Here is a 22,335-nt window from a genome sequence, read left to right as displayed (position 1 = left end):
GGCGCCAGGATTTGTATAGGGTAAATAATACAGTATAGTGTTATTTGGAATACATGCATTTCATGTGTGTTCCTTGTCTACAAAGATCTGGGTAAGTGCAGGATTAAAGGAAATATGAGAAATGCTGAACACATACCTAAACCAGTTGAGCTCCTTCAAGACAGGAGATGGGACAGTAGGCTTCAGGAATTCTAGTGTTAATAAAACTCACCCTGCCCACCCCATATGCCCCTTGTCAGATGGTAGTAACTGGTGTCTACTGTTATTTTCAGTTTTCATGCAAAGCTTACCAAATTTTAGTGCATTTCTGTTTCCAAACAGTTTCAACAATTTTAGCAGTTCTTTTGGCAAGATGTGAAAGATACTAATCTTGCTACAGTAGTAATGTTTTGAAACACATTTGATAAAGTTTTCAGTAAAGAATATTTCTGCCTAGTTCTTCTGAGAATCAGAATATTACTCAGTCCAAGGGATCTGCAGACATGGTCCTTAGCCACTTACACTATCTATAATACAACAAAGTACATGTACATTTTATTGAACCATAATCTTTTTCCTTGCTTCATGTTACAGTGTCTTTAGCCTCCAGCACATTAGGTCTTGCTGGGCAGGTTGTCCATACAGAAACTACCGAAGTTGTTCTTGTGAGTGATCCTGTCATTGGCTTTGGTATCCAGCTACAAGGTGGGGTGTTTGCTACTGAAACCCTTTCATCTCCACCACTGATTGCCTATATGGACCCTGACAGTCCTGCTGAAAGGTGAGATTTTCAACTACTGTTTAAAGAGTATTGTATTTAAAATGAACCCCATATTATTCATTCTCTAATTTGGGCTTTTTAGGTGTGGAAATATTTATTTGCATTAGAGTGTTTAACTTTGTTTTGTAAAGACTGGCCAGATATAATCTAGTGCTGATAGTATGATTAGAAGCATATTGTCTGAAAGCATGTTTTTGAGATAACCTAGTATACCTATTTTATTATATCCATCCATCCATTTTATTATATTGAATTTTTAAGAGTTGTTTATCTTGGGTCTGGTACAGTATATTACATTTTTTTATATTTATAACTATAAGACAATTCTACACCTTGTGTCTAGGCTGAAAGGTCTCTTCTTCCATATTGTATTCTGTAACTGCCTTTTATTTTAGGGTTTGAAGCTTGATTTTTTTCTGTCTTGTCTAAATTTTGTATTCTTGTTGCTGTTACATATGGTCAATGTATTTTTTATTTATGCAGCATTTATTTTCTTTATTAGGGAAAAACTCATTTTCAAAGCACTCAAAACTCAAAAACTCAAAGCATTTAGCAATCCACTATTACATCATTTTGTAAAGTAATGAGTAATCTTAATCTGTATGGTGATATTTTATATATATTCACCCTTCTTTTCCAGAAGCAGATAGTGTATACAGTTGAAGTAATTAATGGACTCTCCAAAACTGCATTGTGGTTTCTGTGCTTTGCTCAACAGTTAGTATTTTCTTGTAAAATGCAAAGCTTTTTAAAAAAAAAACAAAAAAACAAAAGGCTCAAATTTATGGCATCTGTATCTATTTTAGTTCTAAAATACTGTCATCCTGAGGCTTGTGTTTCTGTTTTTCTGTCAGGTGTGGGATCTTGCAAGTTGGGGATAGAATCCTAGCAATTAATGGCATCCCAACAGAAGATAGCACCCTTGAAGAAACCAATCAGCTGCTTCGAGACTCTGGCATTACCAGCAAGGTCACCATAGAGATAGAGTTTGATGTGGCAGGTAATCCAAAAGAATGTTGACTTGTAATTCCTGAGGTTTTCAACTAGGAGAAATTAAATTTTATTCTTATGAGATACCATATAAACAAACACGGTAAATTTAACTATAATTATACAGTGGTGCCTCATACTTCAAACTTAATTCATTTCAGGAGACCATTTGAACTCTGAATTTTTTGAAGTCCAAATCAATTTTCCCTATTAGAAATAATGGAAAGTGAATTAATCCGTTCCCAGATCCTAAAGATTACCCATTTCAATAAACTTAAGCAGCAAATACACATAATTTTAGGTAAAAGTAACACAATTAAATGTCCTGAATAATACATTAAAACATGAAAATAATAAAGTATGTATATACTGTATAATAAAATGAAAATTGCATTTACTGCACTTAGTGAGGAGTGCTGATTCCCTGTGTGCCTGGTGGAGATGAAGAGAAAGGTTACTGTTTGGAAAAGGAGTCACCTTTCATCAGCATGCTTCCCTATAAGTTCCTTTTTCACTTCAATCGTCAATACTACATCCTTCCTCGTAGGCTTTGTTGCTTCAACACTTTTTTTGGATGCCATAGTTAACAAGATAGGGATTATATATATATATATATATATAATATATATATATATATATATATATATAACTAAACACACGATAAATAAAGCGAAAAAAGCACTGAACACACATGAGTGTACCTCAAGAGGTGCTTTCACAGCAAGAGCGAGAGACAACTTGGGTGCATAACAGATTCCGTTTACGCTCAGTGTGTAAATGACATCTGTTGCTACATTTTTTCATGGCACTTACAGTTTGAACGTAGAAGCATAGTTCAAACCCCAGATCAAATTTCTCTTAAATTTAACATTTGAACTCTGGAACATTCAAAGATAGAATCGTTCGAAGCACAAGGCACCACTGTACCTTATAAAGTGTCTATTATGGTTCCCACTCAGACAGTACGAAATCATTATATGTACAAAAATTAGTTAAAACAAGTATTGCAATAACTATTTTTATTGGCAAATTACTATCATATTTACTGTTTACTGTATGAATTGAAAATAAGAATGATTAAGTTGAAGTTCTTGATTAAGTTTGCCTTTCTTAATTACCAGATTGCAGCCTTTAATAAAAGATTTATTGACCTAAAAAAAGCCATTCAAAAGATACAGTATAATCTCTCTGCCATTATTTGCCCAAATCAATTACTGTGGGAGATGCCCATACAACCTCAAGTAATTCGTGTTGATCTTGAAGAGGAGAAACTCTATAACTCAAACTAATATGAGTACTTTACTGTGTAGATTTAGAGCAGCAAATCCCTTGTTCATCTGAATAAACTGTTAAATATAGCAGTTTTGTGTAAACCAAATGCTCATGAGCACACACGTTCAATAATGTGAGGTCTGCTAAAAAGCAAATATTCTAAGTGCTACAAACAACTTGATTAAATTTAAATACAAATATAGCCACCTTTAACTATTACTGTTGTACTGAAAAAAGCTACATTTAAACTGTTTACACAATTCTGCACTACACTGCGTCCCCAACATGAAGAAGAGTAGAATACATTTAAAATAAATAATTAACATACTTTAACTAATAATATAGGGAGTTTTCTCCTTTAAAAGTCTTTTATAAACTTCTGTTGTATTTTAATGGTTATTAGTTACAGGGATGCTGAGAACTACACGTAAAAGAAATGATCGACTAACATCTCTTCTTCAGGCCAACAAAACTATCTCCCATATTTACCACAAGAAAAAAAAAGATTAGCTGTCTATTCAGGGTACACCTTTTTACCTTTTTTCTGTAGTGATCCTGCATTCATCTGTTGGAAATCTGCAGGTGGGGTTTTTTCTCCAGTGCCTCGTCCACCTTTAACCCTTTCCTTCCTGCACAGTCCCTCCTTCTCCAAATTTTTTTTCTTGGCGCTCCGAGTCGTTGTGCCCCCTTCTGTGTGGTTCATAGTTCTCTATTTACTTATACAGACTCTCATTTATTTGCCAGAAATACTGAAAAGAACAAAAAGATGGTGATTAAGAAATATTAAATGCAATTTAACTAAGCAGGTAACTGACAAAAATAAAATCCTGACACAACTGTGAATAAATAGATAAAAAAAAAAAACTTAAGAAATTGTATAGGTCAAGTGTGCATGTGCCTATTGCCCATCTTGGAAGGTGAATCCCACAAATTAACAGCCATCTGCTTGAGAAAGTTTTTGATATTATGTCCCATTTGATCTAAGTTTCCTTAACTTCATTGAGCTGGTTCCAATTCATTTTTCAGGTTCATCAAAGAAAAACATTTGACACTATTGTTAGTTGATAGTGTTTATAGCCCTAAAATAATGAAAACATCTCAATCAACTCAGGCATTGTAGTTAATGTGATGGACTGTATACCCCAAAATTGTAGGTTAAATTGATTTCAAGAATTAAGTACTATATATCAGTACTTTTGATAAGGGAGTACTCAATTTATCAGTGCTACAGCTAAAACAATTGTACTTAGGTTTATGCATCTAGTTTGCTAAAGGTGTTCGCTAAATAAATCTGTATAACAATAGTAGTAATAATTCTGTGTGACAAAGGAAGCTGCCAGTGTTAACCTTTACAATGTCTTTGAGTCAGTAGAAGCACTATAAATTTAATCTGTTCAGAATGAAACTTTATTGTACACATTCTAAAAATGTTTACCTTTCCATGCTTTTCAAGTCAGTTTTCAACCTGCCATTAACTTTACCAGATATTACACTTCATTTAGGTTGGTTTCTATTTTCACAACTAATGCAGATGTCCTAAAATGGCATCTTTCCATCTCAGAAATGTGAAGAGTTTTAGTAAAGTGACATAACTTTACAAAAAGCAAAATATTTTCCATATGTCATTTTTTAAAATTTTATTGAATTTATTAAAATCAAATAACACTCCATACAAAACTTGAGTTTTCCAAAAAAAAAAAAAAAAAAAGAAAAAGATTCGAAACAAATTAACCCCCAACCCTGAGAAACAGAGCTAGGCCAGCAGTGTAAAACTTTATGCTAGTAAAGACAAATGAATGGATAAAATAATAAATGAATAAAGATAAATGTAGTAAAAGAGGGGAGAGAACCTGCTTACTCAGTTTAAATGCTTATTCTAAAATGTTATTGATTAGATCCTGCCAGGTTTTGAAAAAGGTTTGTGTAGATCCTCTAAGTGCGAGTTTGATTTTTTTCCAGTTTCAAATAGTATATAACATCAGTTACCCACTGACTTAGAATAGGTGAGTTAGGATTCTTTCAATTGAGCAAGATATCATTTTTTTGTACAGCTGCGACGCATATTAAACACTGCCATGCCCTTTGTATTATTTTTGATCCACTATCGACTGTAATAGATTTTCTACTTAATTTAATGTGCTTTGTTTGTTCACAACCCATAAAAATTCCTAAGTATTATCTGTTGAAAAAGTTATGAAGATCAATCAATATAAAATAGGTTTGTGATGATGTGATGTCCAGTGCACCTAAAAGGGAATGTTGGAATCGGGTGAAAATAGACCTGGAAGGCACAGCATTGAGGCACCACTTGAAGGTTTTGTGATGGTTAAATGATTTAAGGAAGGATTTGATCTTTGTATTTAGTGATCACTGTCTCTAGATATACTTGATATTGCAATTGGTTCTTTTCACGTGTGGCAGCTGTAAGCTAGTTTCCTTTAATTTTATATGAAACTCAAAAGTTTCTCTGTCACATTCGCTGACACTAAACCTCATTTGACACATATAGCATTATCCATCTGCCACACAGAGGATATTCTGAATCTTACACTGCATCCACATACAGTATCTCTGTATAGTAGCTGCTGTTTCATAAAAGTGTAATATGTCATTCCGTTGGTTGTATGTGAATATGATGATGTCTTACTGGATCCATCTGAATTTGATCTCTAGTGTGCATTGAACAGTTGGCAGCCAAGTGTTCCAAGTCCCTCTGGGTTTTGCTCACAAGTGAAGGTAAAGGTAATTGTGAAATTAGCTGTAGGATGGATGCAGCAGTAGTATCAGTGTGATTGTTCTACCTGACTATGGTTGTTATGCAGTAGCTAAATGCTTTGAGTTTTGAATTTACTGGTCAACTGAAAAATGATTTTGCAGGTAAAAGTGGCTGAAATGAAATTCTTAGGAGATGTTGAAATCATGGTATATAACAAAGTGACAATCTTAACAATCCAGGAGAACACTGGAGTAGAAACAATTCTGTTCCAGATGGAAAGCAGACAGTGTTTTGGGAATCTATAGAGAAATGCCCCTTTGTGTCTTCTACAAAGTATTCATTAAACATATTTCACTGGGAACATACCCAAAGGCAGACCTAGGACATACACAGAAGATCATATCTCTCAGTTGGGCAAGGAGTTTGTGGGAATTCTCTAATGGAAGCTAGAGGTTTTTCTTGGTGTTAAAAAGCCTGTATATTAAACTCTTCTAAAATTTTAAACTAGAAATTATGTGCCTCCCTTTCGGTGTTTAATTTTAAATCTTATACCTATCACGACCACTTTTTCTATTTTGTGACTACTGTTTTTGCCCAAGTTTGCATGTTCTCCCCGTGTCTGCGTGGGTTTCCTCCGGGCGCTCCGGTTTCCTCCCACAGTCCAAAGACATGCAGGTTAGGTGGATTGGCGATTCTAAATTGGCCCTTGTGTGTGCTTGGTGTGTGGGTGTGTTTGTGTGTGTCCTGCAGTGGGTTGGCACCCTGCCCGGGATTGGTTCCCTGCCTTGTGCCCTGTGTTGGCTGGGATTGGCTCCGGCAGACCCCCGTGACCCTGTGTTCGGATTCAGCGGGTTGGAAAATGGATGGATGGATGGATGTTTTTGCCCATGTTTCATTTTATGTCAGTGGTAAATTTCTTAGTAAATATCTTTACAATGTTGCATGCATTCTTCTTCTTCCTAAGTAGTACAACAGTCAACTGCTACTTGTACTTTTAAGTACTTTGCCTAAACTAAAAATGAAGCTTGTTCATGGGTTATTGCTCTCCTCCTCCACTAGAGTCTGTCATACCAAGTAGTGGGACATTTCATGTGAAGTTACCAAAGAGGCCTGGAGTGGAGCTCGGGATAACCATTAGCTGTGAGTACCACTTTCATAAAAGTAATTTACTTTTTGTACATTAATTGGTCACAAGGTATTCATTGTTAAGTATAAAAGAACTATTGTTCCTCAGGAAACCATTAATTTGCTTAACACTAGAATTACCAAAGCCTATGAAAAAACTTGTAATCCCAGCCCACCTTAAATCCCTTCACCACCTCTCTGTCAGCGACACAAGCAGCAAGCAGCCTGCTATCCCATACCCCCCACTGCCGCAGCTCAATTCACAAGGACAATTCTCAGTGCTCAGTGTTTATCTTGGAGTGATTTGCCTGGAGTTGTAGAGGGTAATTAATATATCAACATTTGGAATACTTACATTTTATGTGTGTTCCGTGTCTACAACTATCTATGTAAACACATCGTTAAAACAGAAATGTTTTTCATGTTTTGGTAATAAATGACATTTACATTCAAACTAATATTAAATATTAAACACCAAATAATAGAAAAACACATGAAAGTCAAAATTCTGAATTAGGATAAAAAAACGACTGGGAAGAATTAAAAGAAAGTTATGAACAAATAACATGATTTTTGTATACTTTAATTATAATTATATAATAATTTTAGATGTCACAATAACCTGTGATGATAAAGAACAATGAATATGATAAGATCAAGTTTTCGTATTAGCTTTAAAGACAAATGCTTAAAGGAAATCAGCCATGAAATGGCTGTTCTTGGGATATCCATTTCAGATCTATCAATTCCTGCCAGGCGCCATCCTAAACTAAACTGCACACTGTTGCAAAATAAACACACACCCCAATGAAGTCATCTCATTTACAGATGCAAGCTTATTAAGATAGTCCCATTTTTGCAAAACATATCGAGACTGTAGTCCGCAGTGATTCAGACAGTGCTAGTGCTTTACCATCAATGTTAACCACACAATGTTAGATGCAAAAAGTGTGTTGCACAGAGAACCATGTGTGGAATTTATTTCAATATAGCACAGCTTTGCTACATTAACAGTGCTTACGAGCACCCAAGTACAACCATGTGACATCACGGTCCCCTGTGAATATTTTTTGAATGCTACAGTTTGACAATTTTTTAAAGATTTTCCAGTCTGACCATTTTCTAGAAACAGAACATTTAACATAAAGAAGTTAATCACTACGCAATTTCAACACAGTGAAAATCCGGTCCTTATTTAGGAAATAGCAAAGGTGACGGAAAGACTGAACACCAAGCCAGTAAAGCAGAGTGTCACAGTTAGGAGAGGCTGAGCACAGCTGAGGGCTGACAATGAGAGAAACGAAGGAAAGTGAGAAATAGTGAAATAGAGTAAAGATTTTTTACTGAGAGAGAAGCAGTATCTAGTATGTGCCTGCATACCTGGCATACAACAAATAGTTAAGTTAAACTTTACATAAAGGCTATGATTCTTGCAATTCCACATCAAAATTAATGCAAACATTTTTTGTCAAGGTTTTCTTATCTGTATTAAGATATTCAGCAAATATTTTTTTAAATTTATTTACAAGAGATAATTTTTCTTCCTTAGCTTCTATCTCACTTGTGCCGAGAGGAGCATTTTGATAAGGATCATACAGAAGTACATGAATGTGAATTAATAGATCCTGTTTATCCCACATTGTTATTTTGCACTGGTGCATGTGCATATTGGCTGTTACTTTCACTTGTTTTAAAAAAGGGTATTTAAAAGAAATTGTAAACTTATTATAATATTGTTTATTTTTCATTATTTTGAATTACATCTCTCAATATAGTGGAATAAAGTTAATAATGTTATGTGGTTTAAAAGTTAGTATACAGAGCTGCATTTTTCTATAAATACCTACTCAAGTGAAAACTCCTCTATGGTTTGTGGAAGGCAGCTATTGTGCTGTCGCTGTGCCTCACATTGAGACAAATAAAACCTGAATGTGTCTGAACAACACGTGGCTGTCCTTGCTTTCATGTTACTAACTGACTTAACTGCTGTAGTTAATGTAAATTAGTTTTCAGAATGTTACATGAAATAAAGTACCTGTTGGTGGTGAAATCCTGGAAAGCATGTAAACATCAAGTACGTTAATTTTTTTGTCTCTCCTCACAAGTCCTGCAAAGAACTGTTTTAAAATTAACTACTACTTTGTTTATGAAGGGCGTCATGAATTCTTTCTAACAGTTAAACCTCTTTTGCACCAATTATTATTTTTCAAAGTTGGAAAATTGAATCATCGTGGGTGCTTCATCAGCACTGTTCCATTTGAGAGTAGCGCTAGGCGGTATACCGGTTCATACCAAAAACCGTTTTTTATTTTTGTTACGATATGGATTTTTCTTATACTGCAACACTGGTTTAAATAGCCTAAACAACATTCGGAACGTGGCGCAGCGTGAAACTGTTTAAGGGGGGACCTTTTTCATTGCTGCACTGCTAAACATGCTTTGGAGTACATGCATTAGTGGAGGTATTGAACGGTGAAAATGGACAGAGAACATTCTGAAACTGAAGCTGTAGCAGACAATAAAGTTGAACATGATGACACAGAAGAACTTTTGCCGAAAAAAGGAGCCGTGTCTGTTGTCTGGAGATACTTTGGTTTTAAAAGGTCGGCTATGGACCATTATGTTCAAATGTTTAGGGCGGAGTGGTGGCTCTGAGGCTAAGGATCTGCGCTGGTATCCCGAAGGTTGCCGGTTCGAGTCACTACCAAAAAGGCCACTGCTCTGCTGGGCCCTTGAGCAAGGCCCTTAACCTGTAATTGCTCCAGGGGCGCTGTACAATTGCTGACCCTGCGTTCTGACCCCAAGGGGTATGCGAAAACTACCAAATTCCTAATACAAGAAATTGTATAAGGCGAAATAAAGAACAAAAAAAAAAAAAAAAAACAAAATGTGTGAATACTGTTTCTATACTACTGGATAATACTGCAAGCCAAGCTGTACTTGTTTTATTTTTTTTTTTTCAATACTGTGTAATGTACCTGGGTACTGTGCAATATTGTGACGACATATTGAATTTATTCTCAACATTTCTACTTTATTCTCTCCATTTATGTCGAGATTAAAGTCGATATGTTGACTTTATTCTTGTAATTTGTCATTAAAGTAGAACATCGTAAACTAAACTTCATCTTAAAATTATGTAGCTGTGGTGTTGCGGGTCCACAGCTCCCATCAGGAAGGCCAATTTTAAATAAATAATCACCGTACTCGTGGCTTAGCGAGGGGGCGTGGTGGTGTGTGGCTGAAGCAGTTCCTGAGGAGTTCGTTATGTGGGCGTTTCTCATCTAAATGCACAGGTGAGAAATGGTCCGCATCCATAATAGTTCCCAGGGGCTGCTGATTGCTACAGCTGCCACATCCTTTTCATAAATAGAAGCGCGAGGTAGCTAAGGGAAGAAGAAAAAGAGCCGGAGGTTGCAGGAAGCAGGAGGAAAACGCCATTGCGAGCAAGGGAGCATGTGATCGCAGGCAGGCAAGCAGCTGCACAGTGAGCCCTAGCAGGGGTGTTTGGCCAACACCTAGGGCAGTTGGAAGTGATCGCTCCCGCTGAGTATTTTATGGAGAAACGGGAGTGACCGGCAGTAGGACGGCTAGCCGCGTGAGGCCGAGAAGGCAGCGGGAGTCAGGAGGCTTGGGCGGTGAATTCCCTGACGTGTGCGTCCTGGTCGTTAGGGAAGCCAAGTCTCGGTCTGGAGAGTGCACGACCGAAGCCAGGGGTCAGGAGGCCTCCAGACCAGATGAGCGGAGAGAAGGTCGGCTGCTGCAGAAGAGCGATTCTCCTGTTGCAGGGCCCAGATGAAAGAAGCAGGGGAGACGTCAGGTAAAGAAGACGCCAGGCTTTTGTGTTTTTAAAGGACTGCTTCCAGCATTGTTTTAACCTCGTTTTAAAGGATTGTTTTTTTCTATGGTGTTTTTAACCTCCACTTCAGCACTTGTTTTATGGATTATTTATTTAATGAAGATTTTTTAATGTACTGCACTTTTATTTGGACATTTGTTTTGCAGTTTTTAATAAAAGCACTTTTGCACTTTTACACCATCCCCTTGCTCCATATGTTTGTGCCTCACTGCCAAGCTCATCGGTGACATTACTGACGGTGTCGGGTTCAAGTGCTCCCTGACGGACGATGGGAGCATGGAGTGAACCCGCATTAAATGCTTTGTGTTAAGTGTTCCCCGAGCCATGTTAATCGCTATGTGCTTCTTAAACTGATTTCCTCTTGCATTAAGAGGAGGCGCAGGCAGCGATCACCACACAGAATACATTAATTTCATGATATTCCTGCTCCCTGTGTAGCGGGGCTACATAGTTAGTGTTGTAAAATGTCAGTACTGAGTGCGTCTCGTTTCCATTGTCCCGTTTGCTGTTTATGTGTGTGTATCAGTAAATGCCATCCCCGTAAAGGGGGACGGATGATGGAAGAAGACCACAGCCTCTAACCTAGAAAACACCTGTTCACAATTGATCAATTACAGCCGTCACAGGACTATTTAAGCCATCAGGAGGGAATAGAATGAGAGGAGAAAAAAAGGAGACTATTAGTTTTCAACCACATATCAACTTACTTGCTGTTTTTTCACATCGCGCCTTTGCACCAGTTTGTTTTTTCATTTTGCCGGACTGTCTTTCATCCTTCATCTGCTGAGATCCCGGGGTTGATTCGTCATCCACCATACGGCGAGGAATCACGGTGAGGTTGCTCCAAGTTCCGGGAAAATCAAACAACGCATTTAACTCTAGTTCAGTCATCTGTATTCAGGACAGTTTTTATAACCGGACTCAAGTTCACAATCATTCCGTATATCATTCATTTTTGTTATTTGTTTGTTATATGTTACGGGGGCAAGGGAGGGTTTTGTTGTATTTATATATGGTGGTGTCTCGTTGGTTGATGTGGTGGGATATTTTAATTTATGTTTCTATTTTTGCATTTGTCTTGTTGTTTCCTTTAATACATTTAATCAGTTTAATTTTACATACCTGCTTTTGTGTGCTTATATTTACACCGTCGATTGTGGGGAAAAGTGTCCCTTATTAGATAGATAGATAGATAGATAGATAGATAGATAGATAGATAGATAGATAGATACATACATACATACATACATACATACATACATACATACATACATACATACATACATACTTTATTAATCCCAATGGGAAATTCACATTCTCCAGCAGCAGCATACTGATACAATAAATAATATTAAATTAAAGAAAGATAATAATGCAGGTGAAAAACAGACAATAACTTTGTATAATGTTAAATGTTAACGTTTACCCCCCCGGGTGGAATTGAAGAGTCGCATAGTTTGGGGGAGGAACGATCTCCTCAATCTGTTAGAGGTACGGCTTGATAGTTAGATTCATTCTCAGTAAATAATCCAGGCCACAGGTCTTGGAGGTGTAGCTGCCGGCTGGGTAAGGGGTCGGCCGTTACACCTGAACATTTAGAATGCTAAGATAAATACTTGATATCATTTTCATGATGAAATGTGTTTTTCTGGTGGGTTTACTTGGCGTGCTTCAGTATTTTTCAAAGTCATGTAGGATGTCAGGTTTTGTTATGCTATATTGACCTTCCAGTGTATGTATTGCTCGTATTCATCCTGCGATGTGCTGGTGCCCCATTCAGGATTTGCTCCTACCTCGCACACAATGCTTGCTGGGATGGGCGCAACCCTGAACGGATAGCATAATTAAACATGTATAACGAAGATTTTTTTAAAGTTCTGAACACTCCGTGGTCTCACTTTATAACTTGTTTTAATATCACAAAGACGTTTATCGTGTGGTGATTGGTTATGTGGAGAAAGCAAAAGGAAAGATAGGAACTGCGGGGTTTGGTACGTCAGATAGAGACAGCACGCATGCAATAAAGAAAGTCCGCTCAGAAGAACATCCATTGAATTCTGTGTTATTGTCTCTGACCACCAGATCACAAACCCAACATTTACACAATATTTAATTTAAACCTTTGCGATAGCCATTCATACATCTAGTTTTTTTGAGCCTCGTCACACCTGCCATAAAGTTCTGTACACCGAACATACACCTGGGGACCCCTTACTGCGAGGGAGCAACACTACCGCCACACTACCGTGCATGTTTAATACCTGCTTTAATGCATTTCATCATGAAAATTTATCTTAGCATTCTACATTTTCAGAGAGCAGGAATATCATGAAGTGAATGTATTCTGTGCGGCAATCGCTGCCTGCGCCTCCTCTTAGTGCAGAGGAAGTCAGTTTAAGAAGCGCATAGCGATTAACAATTGGGTCGGGGAACACTTAACACAAAGCATTTAATGTGCTACATTAACTTATGACGGGGTTTGAGAAAATCTAGTAAATTAAACATTCATTTTAAGATGAAGTTTAGTTTACGACATTCTACTTTAATGACAAAATAAACTATGAGAATAAAGTGGAAATGTCGACTTTAATCTCGACAGTTTTTTTTTTCCTTCGGTGTCCGTATTTTTTTTTTTATCTTCACTGTGGCCCTAATACACTTCCATAGGGCTATATGACAAATAGCATTATAAATGCAAGTTGCAGTTTTATTATTTATGTATATAGTTTAGCTTGAAGCAAGGACAATATTAATGCAGTTTGCCTTAGTGATGGTTCAGTTGGTAAAGATGTCATCACCAAGTTGCACTTGTTTTGTTTTATTTTATTTTATTTTATTTTAATTTGGTGAATACTGTGTCATGCACCTGGGCTTTGAAGTCTTGGAAGTAATAGTATTATTACTGGAACTTGCACTATTATTTATTTTATTGCTATTATTTATTAGTTTAAATATTATGCAGTTTAATGATGGTAAAGTTGTTTTAAAAATCACTTTAACGTGTCAGTGGACAGAGATTGTTAACATTAACAGAAAGTGTAGTTGGTTTACAAAAAATATTTACTATTTATTCCTTTTCTAAGACATGTTCAGTGCAATACAACTTTTGAAAGCACCTCTGGATATTTTACTAAGTCTAAATGCCTCTTTGGATGTTTGAAAATATGTTGTCAAAATTTTAGTTTAAGTTGTTTGCAAACTTTTGTTCAGTAAAAAGGTTCTATATTTTGACTGCATCTGTCATGCAATGTGATTCCTTCTCTTCATTAGTGCCCCCCCCCCCTTGAAAACTATCACTTTATGGGGCAATTCAAACCTGTATTAATACTTGTGTGCACATTAAAATGTTTTTTGCACAATGTACAATTCTCATAACAGTGGAACAGGTTATTCTTAGCCAGTAATTGCAGTGGAAAATGTGGTTAACATCCACTCATGCATGGGAAAAAAATACTGTTGAATACTGTGAAACCGGGATAATTTAGAAAAATACTGTGATATAGAATTTTGGTCATACCGCCCAGCACTATTTGAGAGTTCAGTGTTTCATAAACAACAGTCTCCCTGTCTATGGGAAAAGCTCAGTTATTAATAAATAAGTTGACATCCATCTGGAGTCTTTTTCAGGTGTTTTTTTTTTTTTTTTTTTTTTTTTTATCAAAATTTAGACAAGTTTAGTGTTTTCATTTTATTTCTCCGCCAATGATGTTTCAATAAATAATTTATATGTGCTTGTGTTGTTATCAAAAACAATATCTGGTCCAGCTCTGTTAAGTACATTATGTGCATTTCTTCGCATTTACGTATCAAATCATCCTGTCCTCATACTTCTTTTTAAAGCACATTCATATTGCAGTACGCTCAAAAATCAAAAACATTTTTACATTTTCACAGCCTGACTGTTTACAATAAGCAGTTCATAGTTTTACTGTGGATTTTACTGTTGCATTAAATCACAATGTGAGCATAAAATGTAACTTCAGAGTCTTGAACACCCCATCCTGAATATTTCATCCACAAAACATTTACACTGTATTTTATATTGTTCACTTCCATTAGCAGTGGCGACAGCGTTTTTTGTGTGTGATGTTGGAGCGGACGGCCTTGCACTCGGTGCATAGGTGCAGGATTGCCCGCGACACTAATTGGTGCCAGGAGCTACTGATTACCACAGCTATCCCACATCCCTGTTTTAAAAGGGAAGCACAAGTGCGAGAGGGGAAAAAAGATTGGAGAAGATCGAAAAGGATTGAAAGGAAAATTGGCCAGTGACAAAGAAAGGTGGACACAGAAGACATGAAGGAGGTTAAAAGGAAGTGGAAGACAAAGAGTCAGAGACAGAGCGAAAGCCCCCAAGCTTAATGGAGTGAGCCTCAGGACCTCTGAGGTTGTGAAACTGGCCTCTTTCTTGGGAGTAGGAGCTTACCAATTCATGGCATATCTCTGGAAGGGCCGAAGGTGAGCAGTGGGAAAGGCTTGTGGGGCTTGATGTGCTGCCCTGCGTACTCCCAAGAAAAGGCAGCAGGGAACAGAGCCTCGATATGAAGGTTGACTGCACCTGTTGGCGGGCATCTCTTCCTTCTGCAAGATCCGGACAGGATAAGGGGAGGATACGCCAGGTTTAAAGGGAAGCATTGGGGCTCACTGTTTTTTTTGTACTGTCTCTGGTTTTTAGCATCATCGTTTTTAATGGATTATTAATTGAACTGTTTTTAACCTCCACCAGCACCTTTCATGTCTTGGATTATTTATTTAGTGAACATTCGATGCCCTGCACTTTGGCACACTGTTTGACTGGACAGTTCACTTTTGCACCTACCCCTTGCAATGCATTGTGTGTTTGTCCTCATCTGCTGGCTCATCCGGTCATTACTACCGATTATGTCAGGTTCAAGAAGCTCCCGAAGCAGGAGTGTGGAGCCAACCCTCACCACCAAAGGCACTTAGCTAGTATTTATTGACATAAAAATAAAAAAGCCTTTTGAACACAATGCAGAGTGAGTTATTTTTAAACTAAGAAACCCACTTTCAGAAGTCAATTTGGAGGCTATGTGTACCGGCTTTCAAAAATTCTGCATGTGCAAGCAAGGTAGTGTGAGTTTTAGATGTGATGGAAACGCATCTAAAGAGCTTAGTGCCAAACACTAAATTTGTGAATTAAAACATACAGCGAACACTAAACAACAAAGATGAATGAAAATAGTAGTATAGGTAAATAACAGGTCGGCACGGTGGCGCAGTGGGTAGCGCTGCTGCCTCGCAGTTGGGAGACCTGGGGATCTGGGTTCACTTCCCGGGTCCTCCCTGCGTGGAGTTTGCATGTTCTCCCCGTGTCTGCGTGGGTTTCCTCCGGGCACTCCGGTTTCCTCCCACAGTCCAAAGACATGCAGGTTAGGTGGATTGGCGATTCTGAATTGGCCCTAGTGTGTGCTTGGTGTGTGGGTGTGTTTGTGTGTGTCCTGCGGTGGGTTGGCACCCTGCCCAGGATTGGTTCCTGCCTTGTGCCCTGTGTTGGCTGGGATTGGCTCCAGCAGACCCCCGTGACCCTGTGTTCGGATTCAGCGGGTTGGAAAATGGATGGATGGATGGTAAATAACAATACAGGACATTGTCTTTATAAATTATTCCTTTTTTGAATACACAAGTGTTTATTTTGCTAGTTCTGTTTTATGGACACCCTTCTACACTTCATCACAGTCAGGTCACAGGGTAGCCTTAAACCAAATTTTAAGGATTAATTGGGTTAAATTGGATCTTGCCAGCATATTGGGTTAAGCACTATTGCCATATCCACATCTGAAACAATATGGGCTTAGAAGCAATTTTCATTAGTAGTAAAGAACAAAACATGCTCAAGTATTTAACTATAAATAGGTTTTTAGCATTTTTTTCAGTTGTGATAAGGCTCTCAGATTCCATTTATAAGATTTGAAAAGTTAAATTGAAATGGTAAGTTGGATCTAAATGCCTAATTTTTATTTCCTGTGTTCAGCTAACAGTTGAAAAATCCCTTACTGTATGCTGTACCTCAGGGGCTTCCTTCTAATCAACCAGTCAGTTGTGGAAAGCCAGCCCCCGGACACAGACAGACGGACACCAGAATGTCCAAAACACACACGTTTATTACTATCCAGTACCACAATGCCTTAGTCACCAACAAACGTCTCTTTTTCTTTCCCTAACCTCCATTCCTGTCCTCACAAACTCCGTCTCCTTCCTCCCAACTCTGGCTCATCTACTGGAGGGAGGTGACCCCTTTTATAATTACCAGGAAGGGCTCCAGGTGCTCTGTCCAACGACACTTCCTGATATGGTGGAAGTGTCAGATGAGCACCCAGAAGCACTCCGGGTGCCCCTGGCATTTCTTCCGGCAGTACTTCCTAGTGTGGCGGAAGTGGTGCCATCCAGGGTTCCAGAAACGTCTGGGTAGCTGCCTGGCGATGGCCACGTCCTCCCACAGGGATGAGCTTCCCAGCTCTGTTCTGGTGGCCCCCAAGCAGACGAGGGTGGCTGCCCTCTCGTGGCCCAGGGAAGGCTGGGTAGGGTCCCCAGCCGTCTGCCACACTGTATATAACAAAACTGGTGTGGTAGCTGCAAATATGTTTTTTAAAAAGTGAATTGACTGACGTGGTTAGTAAAAAGTGCTTCAGTGTTCATTTGTAAATGTGTGGACTTTTGTGGATAGGTCCTGGTTGTAAGCTTACAAGCTTGTGTCACTCACTGCTGTGTTCAGCAATTCTAACAGCACACTTTATTTTCACAAAATTGATTAGTTACTGTGGTAGTGCCTTATTTATGGAGACGAAATGGCAAGTTCTGCAGTAAGTAAATGGAAGCAATCTAAATATGAATGAGCACAGTTGGAGACTTCCATTATAGGTAAGTTATTTTAAATTAGTTGAACTTTTCTGCTCAGAATACTGATAGCACTATGTAATATTTCTGATCTTTAACATTGTTTTTTCTCTTCTGAAAATCAGTGGTGATAATATCTTAAAATAACTTTTATAATCAATGACTATGTATGGTCCTGCGGTGGGTTGGCACCCTGCCCAGGATTGGTTCCTGCCTTGTGCCCTGTGTTGGCTGGGATTGGCTCCAGCAGACCCCCGTGACCCTGTGTTCGGATTCAGCGGGTTGGAAAATGGATGGATGGATGGATGACTATGTATGCTTATCAATGTTCATATGCCTTTCTTTAGATATACAGTATAGGAAAGTCTTCATTCATGAAATTAAACTATTGTAAACATTTTTTTTAATATATTTTAAAATTAACTTAAACATCTTAGGGGGAAAAAAAATAAAAAGCATTAGCTTTAGTTTTCTGCATATGTTTTTTCTTGGTTGATTCTATCAAGATATGACAGATTTTTTAGGAGACAACATTGCGTTCCTGAGCGGCAGATACCTTTGCTTTATAATTTGGGCTTTGTTGCACATGTTATGTGTCTTATCTTGGAAAGCTTTATTCATCTGCATTGCTTGTTTTTTTTTTTCTCACTTTCCATTCTCTCTCGTTTAGGTGTAGGTCTTTTACATTGAGGACATCCACAGACATTAACAGTTAGTGTTTACTTTATATGGCTTATTTCAAAATGACCTTTATCAATAAATGCTTTATAAATGCAGCAGAATAAGACATTTAGAAACCTGGAATCCATCCAGGTTGGGGAGCATGCACTGGTAAAGCGCGTCGCCACACCCACCACACAATGAAACAGCTTGGAATCCTAGTTGGCAACCCCCCAGGCAGACTCACAGTCCAGTCCCATCCTCCGGATTTAGCCTCTATCTGCGGCAGCCAGGTGTTTTGTGGGTGACCCCTTTGCCTGGTCCAACTGCTCGGGTCCTCAACAATGAGTATCCTGCGAGCCAGATCACCTTCAGGGAATCGCACCACATGGACATAGCACCATAACTGACACTCACTTACTATGTAGGTAATGTGCCTCATTCAGGACTCCATGAGCAACTGCTCATTCAACACAAAGTCAAACCAGCAGTACCCAAGGATTCTCCAAAGGGACACAGTACCAAAGGAGTCCAGTCTTCGTCTCAGGTCACTGGATAGCGTCCATGTCTCACAACCATATAGCAAGACAGGAAGCACCAGGACTCTATAGACTTGGCCCTTCGTCCTTTTGCATAGATATTGGGAGCACCACACACCCCTTTCCAGCGACCTCATGACCCCCTATGCTCTTCCAATCTGTCTACTGACTTCATAGGTAGAGTCACCAGAGACATGAATGTCACTGCTGAGGTAAGTAAACCTCTCAATATGGTCAACATTCTGTCCACAGACAGACACACTGCTGATGGCTGTGCCCAAGAGGTTATTAAAGGCCTGGATCTTGGATTTCATTCAGGACACTTGCAAGTTCAGTCACTCAGACTCCTCATTCAGTCTCTCAAGAGCCCTGATCAGAACCTCCATTGACTCCACAAAGACCACAGCATTGTCAGCAAAGTCAAGATCATTGAATCTTTCTTCGCCAACAGATGCCGCACACCCGCTGGACCCCATGACTTTCCCCAACACTCAGTCCACACAAGCATTGAACAGAGTAGGAGCAAGAACACACCCCTGACAAACCCCAGAATCAGCTGGGAAATACGCAGACATTCTGCTTTCACTCTGCACAGCACTCGCAGTACCAGTGTACAGGTCAGCCATGAACCTTGAGGGGATCCCGCAAAGTCTCAGGATGTCCCACAGGGTAGCGCGATCAACTGAGTCGAATGCTTTACAAAAATTGACAAATGCTGAGGTGGCACTCCTCTGGTCATGGGTGACTTCAGTGCAACCACTGGCATTGAGAGGGCTGGCTATGAGGATTGTGTCGGTCCCAATGGGTCTGGTGAAAGTGGTTCCATGTTCCTTGACTTTGCAAAAGGTCAGGGCTGCAGATTGCTGGATCCTGGTTCCAGTGCCCTGAGCTGCATAATTGGACTTGGTACTCCAATACTGGTGGTGCAGTGAAGGAGATCAATCACATCCTCATGGGCAGATGCTGTAGGCTCTTACAAAACTGCAGGGTTCACAGACGTGCCCAGTTTGTGAATTCTGACCAGAGACTTGTTATTGCTAATCTGAAGATCCAGTTTAGGTCCAGTAAGCTACCACCTACAAGGAAAATGAGTCTGGACCTGCCCAGACTCCCAAGACCAGGCTGTTTCTGACGGGTTTACATGCAGTCTGTTTGAGGAACTTACAGACTTGGGTGCAACTGCTGATCCTAATGTGACATGGGAGACCTTCCGTGACAAGACCCTGAAAGTTGCTGAAGGTTGTGTTGATGTTACCAGTGTTCCCAGAAGGGCATTCTGGATATCATCGAGAAGAGTCACAGCACACGAACTGGGGACTGAGAAGTACACCTGTGAGGGTTCTAAGGGCAGATAAGGAGGTGTTTGTTAGAGGAATCTGTGAGCAAGTGACACACCATCTGTGGTCTAGTGACCCATGTCCTGCTTAGAGAAGAACTGAAGCATTATGCACATCCAAATTTGTTCCTCAGAGAGTTGCAATCAGGGCGGGTGATGGAATGGTGCCATTGTGACCCGCTGGGCTGGCTGCTTTGGGTTCTTTAGGCTGATCCTCCAGTTAGCTGTGAACCGCCCCGTCTCACTGAGAATGCACAGATGGTGAACCAGCTCAGGGTAGGGAAGGCTGCAAGGATCTGTGGTATCTGGGTTGGACCTCTCCAGGCTGGTGGTAAGGCTGTCCTTCTGCAGGCAATCAGGCAATCTTTGCCTCCATTTGCGAGACGGGCATCATCCCAACTGACTTTAAGACGGGACTTGTGTGGAGTGAGAATGAGAAAACATGCAGCGTAAAGCAGTTTATTTTGTGTGTATTTTTTTTTTATTGTGTAAACGCTGAATTGCTCATGTCATAGCAAGTGTCAATAGCCCATTGCCATCCTAGCGTTCTTGCATTTGGGATTCATGTTGACTAAAAGGCATGCACATTTTAGCACTGGACCATTCTCGGTATTTTAGTAGCATTATAGAGGTGCAGTTTGGATGTTGGGTTTATCACTGTCTCTCATTTAGCACAAGAAGTTATGTTCTCATATAAACATCTTCATTTTCATTGCCTCCATAAGAAACCGGTGCAAATTGCTTTTATGTGCTTTCAGGCTGGTGTATAGTGTACTAGATATCCACATTATTAACCAAAAATGAAAAACATTAATAACTGCACATGTCCTCAGTTGGTTGGTGCACTGGAACAGTTTTGAAATAAATAGTAATGCTTACTAACAAACTGTGGAACTGGATGCTGAGGGTGCAATAATAAACATCCTAAGATACGTAAAATATGGCACATAAATTGTTCATCAATGATCTTTAGTTTTCATAGAGTTGTGGTATAAACAAAAAAGGTAAATCTTCTAAATACACTTTAATTACTGGTGAAGTAGGAAGAAGGTTAATGAAAATGCGTCACTACATCACCTTTACAAGAAGGCGGCTTTCCTTTCTGATTCAGCATACTTTTAGTCAATTTGTTTGACAGTATGGGCTGTTCCTGGGATGTTTATCTTGACAATTTTACAAAAATAATATGCAAACAATCATCATTGGATGATTTAGTTCCTATTTTGTATTTATTATGATCACGGATGTTATTTTACTCTAATTAAACCCTGTCTGCATAACTGCAATACATTACTATAAGTAAAAAGTGCCTGGTCAAATATTTTATTATGACAAGTCATAAACAACTGGGAGATTAAATAGGAAACCCCACATAATAAAATGAAAACAGAAGGAAAACATGCATTCTTTTAATAAGGCTTTCTCACCATTGATGTGAGCTTGATCTTGTTAGTTGTTCAAATGATGACAAATCTGATTTTTCTTATCATTCTTTGATTGACCAACCCAGTCTCTTTCAGCCAAACCAGATCCTTACTTTTGAAGTGGTTCTCCTGTTAAAATGCTGTTCCTGCCCTTAGGAATCTTAAGATGTGAAGGCGTCTTTGCCATCTTAAGATCATGGTTAAGAAGTTTAATGTTCCAGCTTCCAAAATATTATATTGCTTCTACCTTCAAGGAAACATTTTCTGATATTAGATTTACAAATTGGGGTGTTTAAGTTTCTTTTTATTACCAATTTCACATTTGTCAATGCCACTGCACTGCAACCAGGAAAACAACCAATATATTATGGATAAAAGATAAAAACATGCCATCCCAAATGAGGGTGAGATCAGACATTTTAAAGTCCAATGCCATGAGACAGGGCATGTTCAAAACACATGAAACACAGTGAAGTAAAAGATGGAATGAAGACATCAACAACTAGAAATCTTCATAATGCAGTCTTGGTATAGCAGACCTAGGAAACAATTAACAATCACATTTAAAGTAAGTAATTAGTAATTTAACAAGTGTAGCACAACAGCCATTGTTACAAACCAAAGTTACTAAATAAATACATACTGTATGTGTTATGCCAATCCATATTACTAACCGAGAATGCTAAACCGGATGATGGACGCAGGCACATCCGGCCATGGGCCGTAGCTGCAAAAAGACGTACTGCGCCGGCGCAACAAACAGTCCGCGAGAGTCGGCTGAGGACCCGAGAAAGGCGGA

At 38.9% G+C, this 22,335-nt stretch overlaps 1 protein-coding gene across 7 annotated transcripts in view; it reads left to right on the top strand.

Moving 5' to 3' along the window:
• grip1 (glutamate receptor interacting protein 1) overlaps positions 1-22,335 on the top strand; it is a 550,412-nt gene that overhangs the window by 496,765 nt on the left and 31,312 nt on the right. For all 7 annotated transcript variants that reach the window (XM_051923395.1, XM_051923366.1, XM_051923388.1 and 4 more), the window contains 3 exons: positions 574-760; positions 1,615-1,760; positions 6,798-6,878. In XM_051923395.1, coding sequence (XP_051779355.1) covers positions 574-760; positions 1,615-1,760; positions 6,798-6,878 — 414 coding nt within the window. The remainder of the gene's footprint in view (positions 1-573; positions 761-1,614; positions 1,761-6,797; positions 6,879-22,335) is intronic.

Source organism: Erpetoichthys calabaricus, chromosome 1 (genome assembly GCF_900747795.2).
Source record: "Erpetoichthys calabaricus chromosome 1, fErpCal1.3, whole genome shotgun sequence".
NCBI classification, from domain to species: domain Eukaryota; kingdom Metazoa; phylum Chordata; class Cladistia; order Polypteriformes; family Polypteridae; genus Erpetoichthys; species Erpetoichthys calabaricus.
Note: the sequence above shows the minus strand (reverse complement) of the source record. Positions and strands in the feature narration are given on the sequence as shown.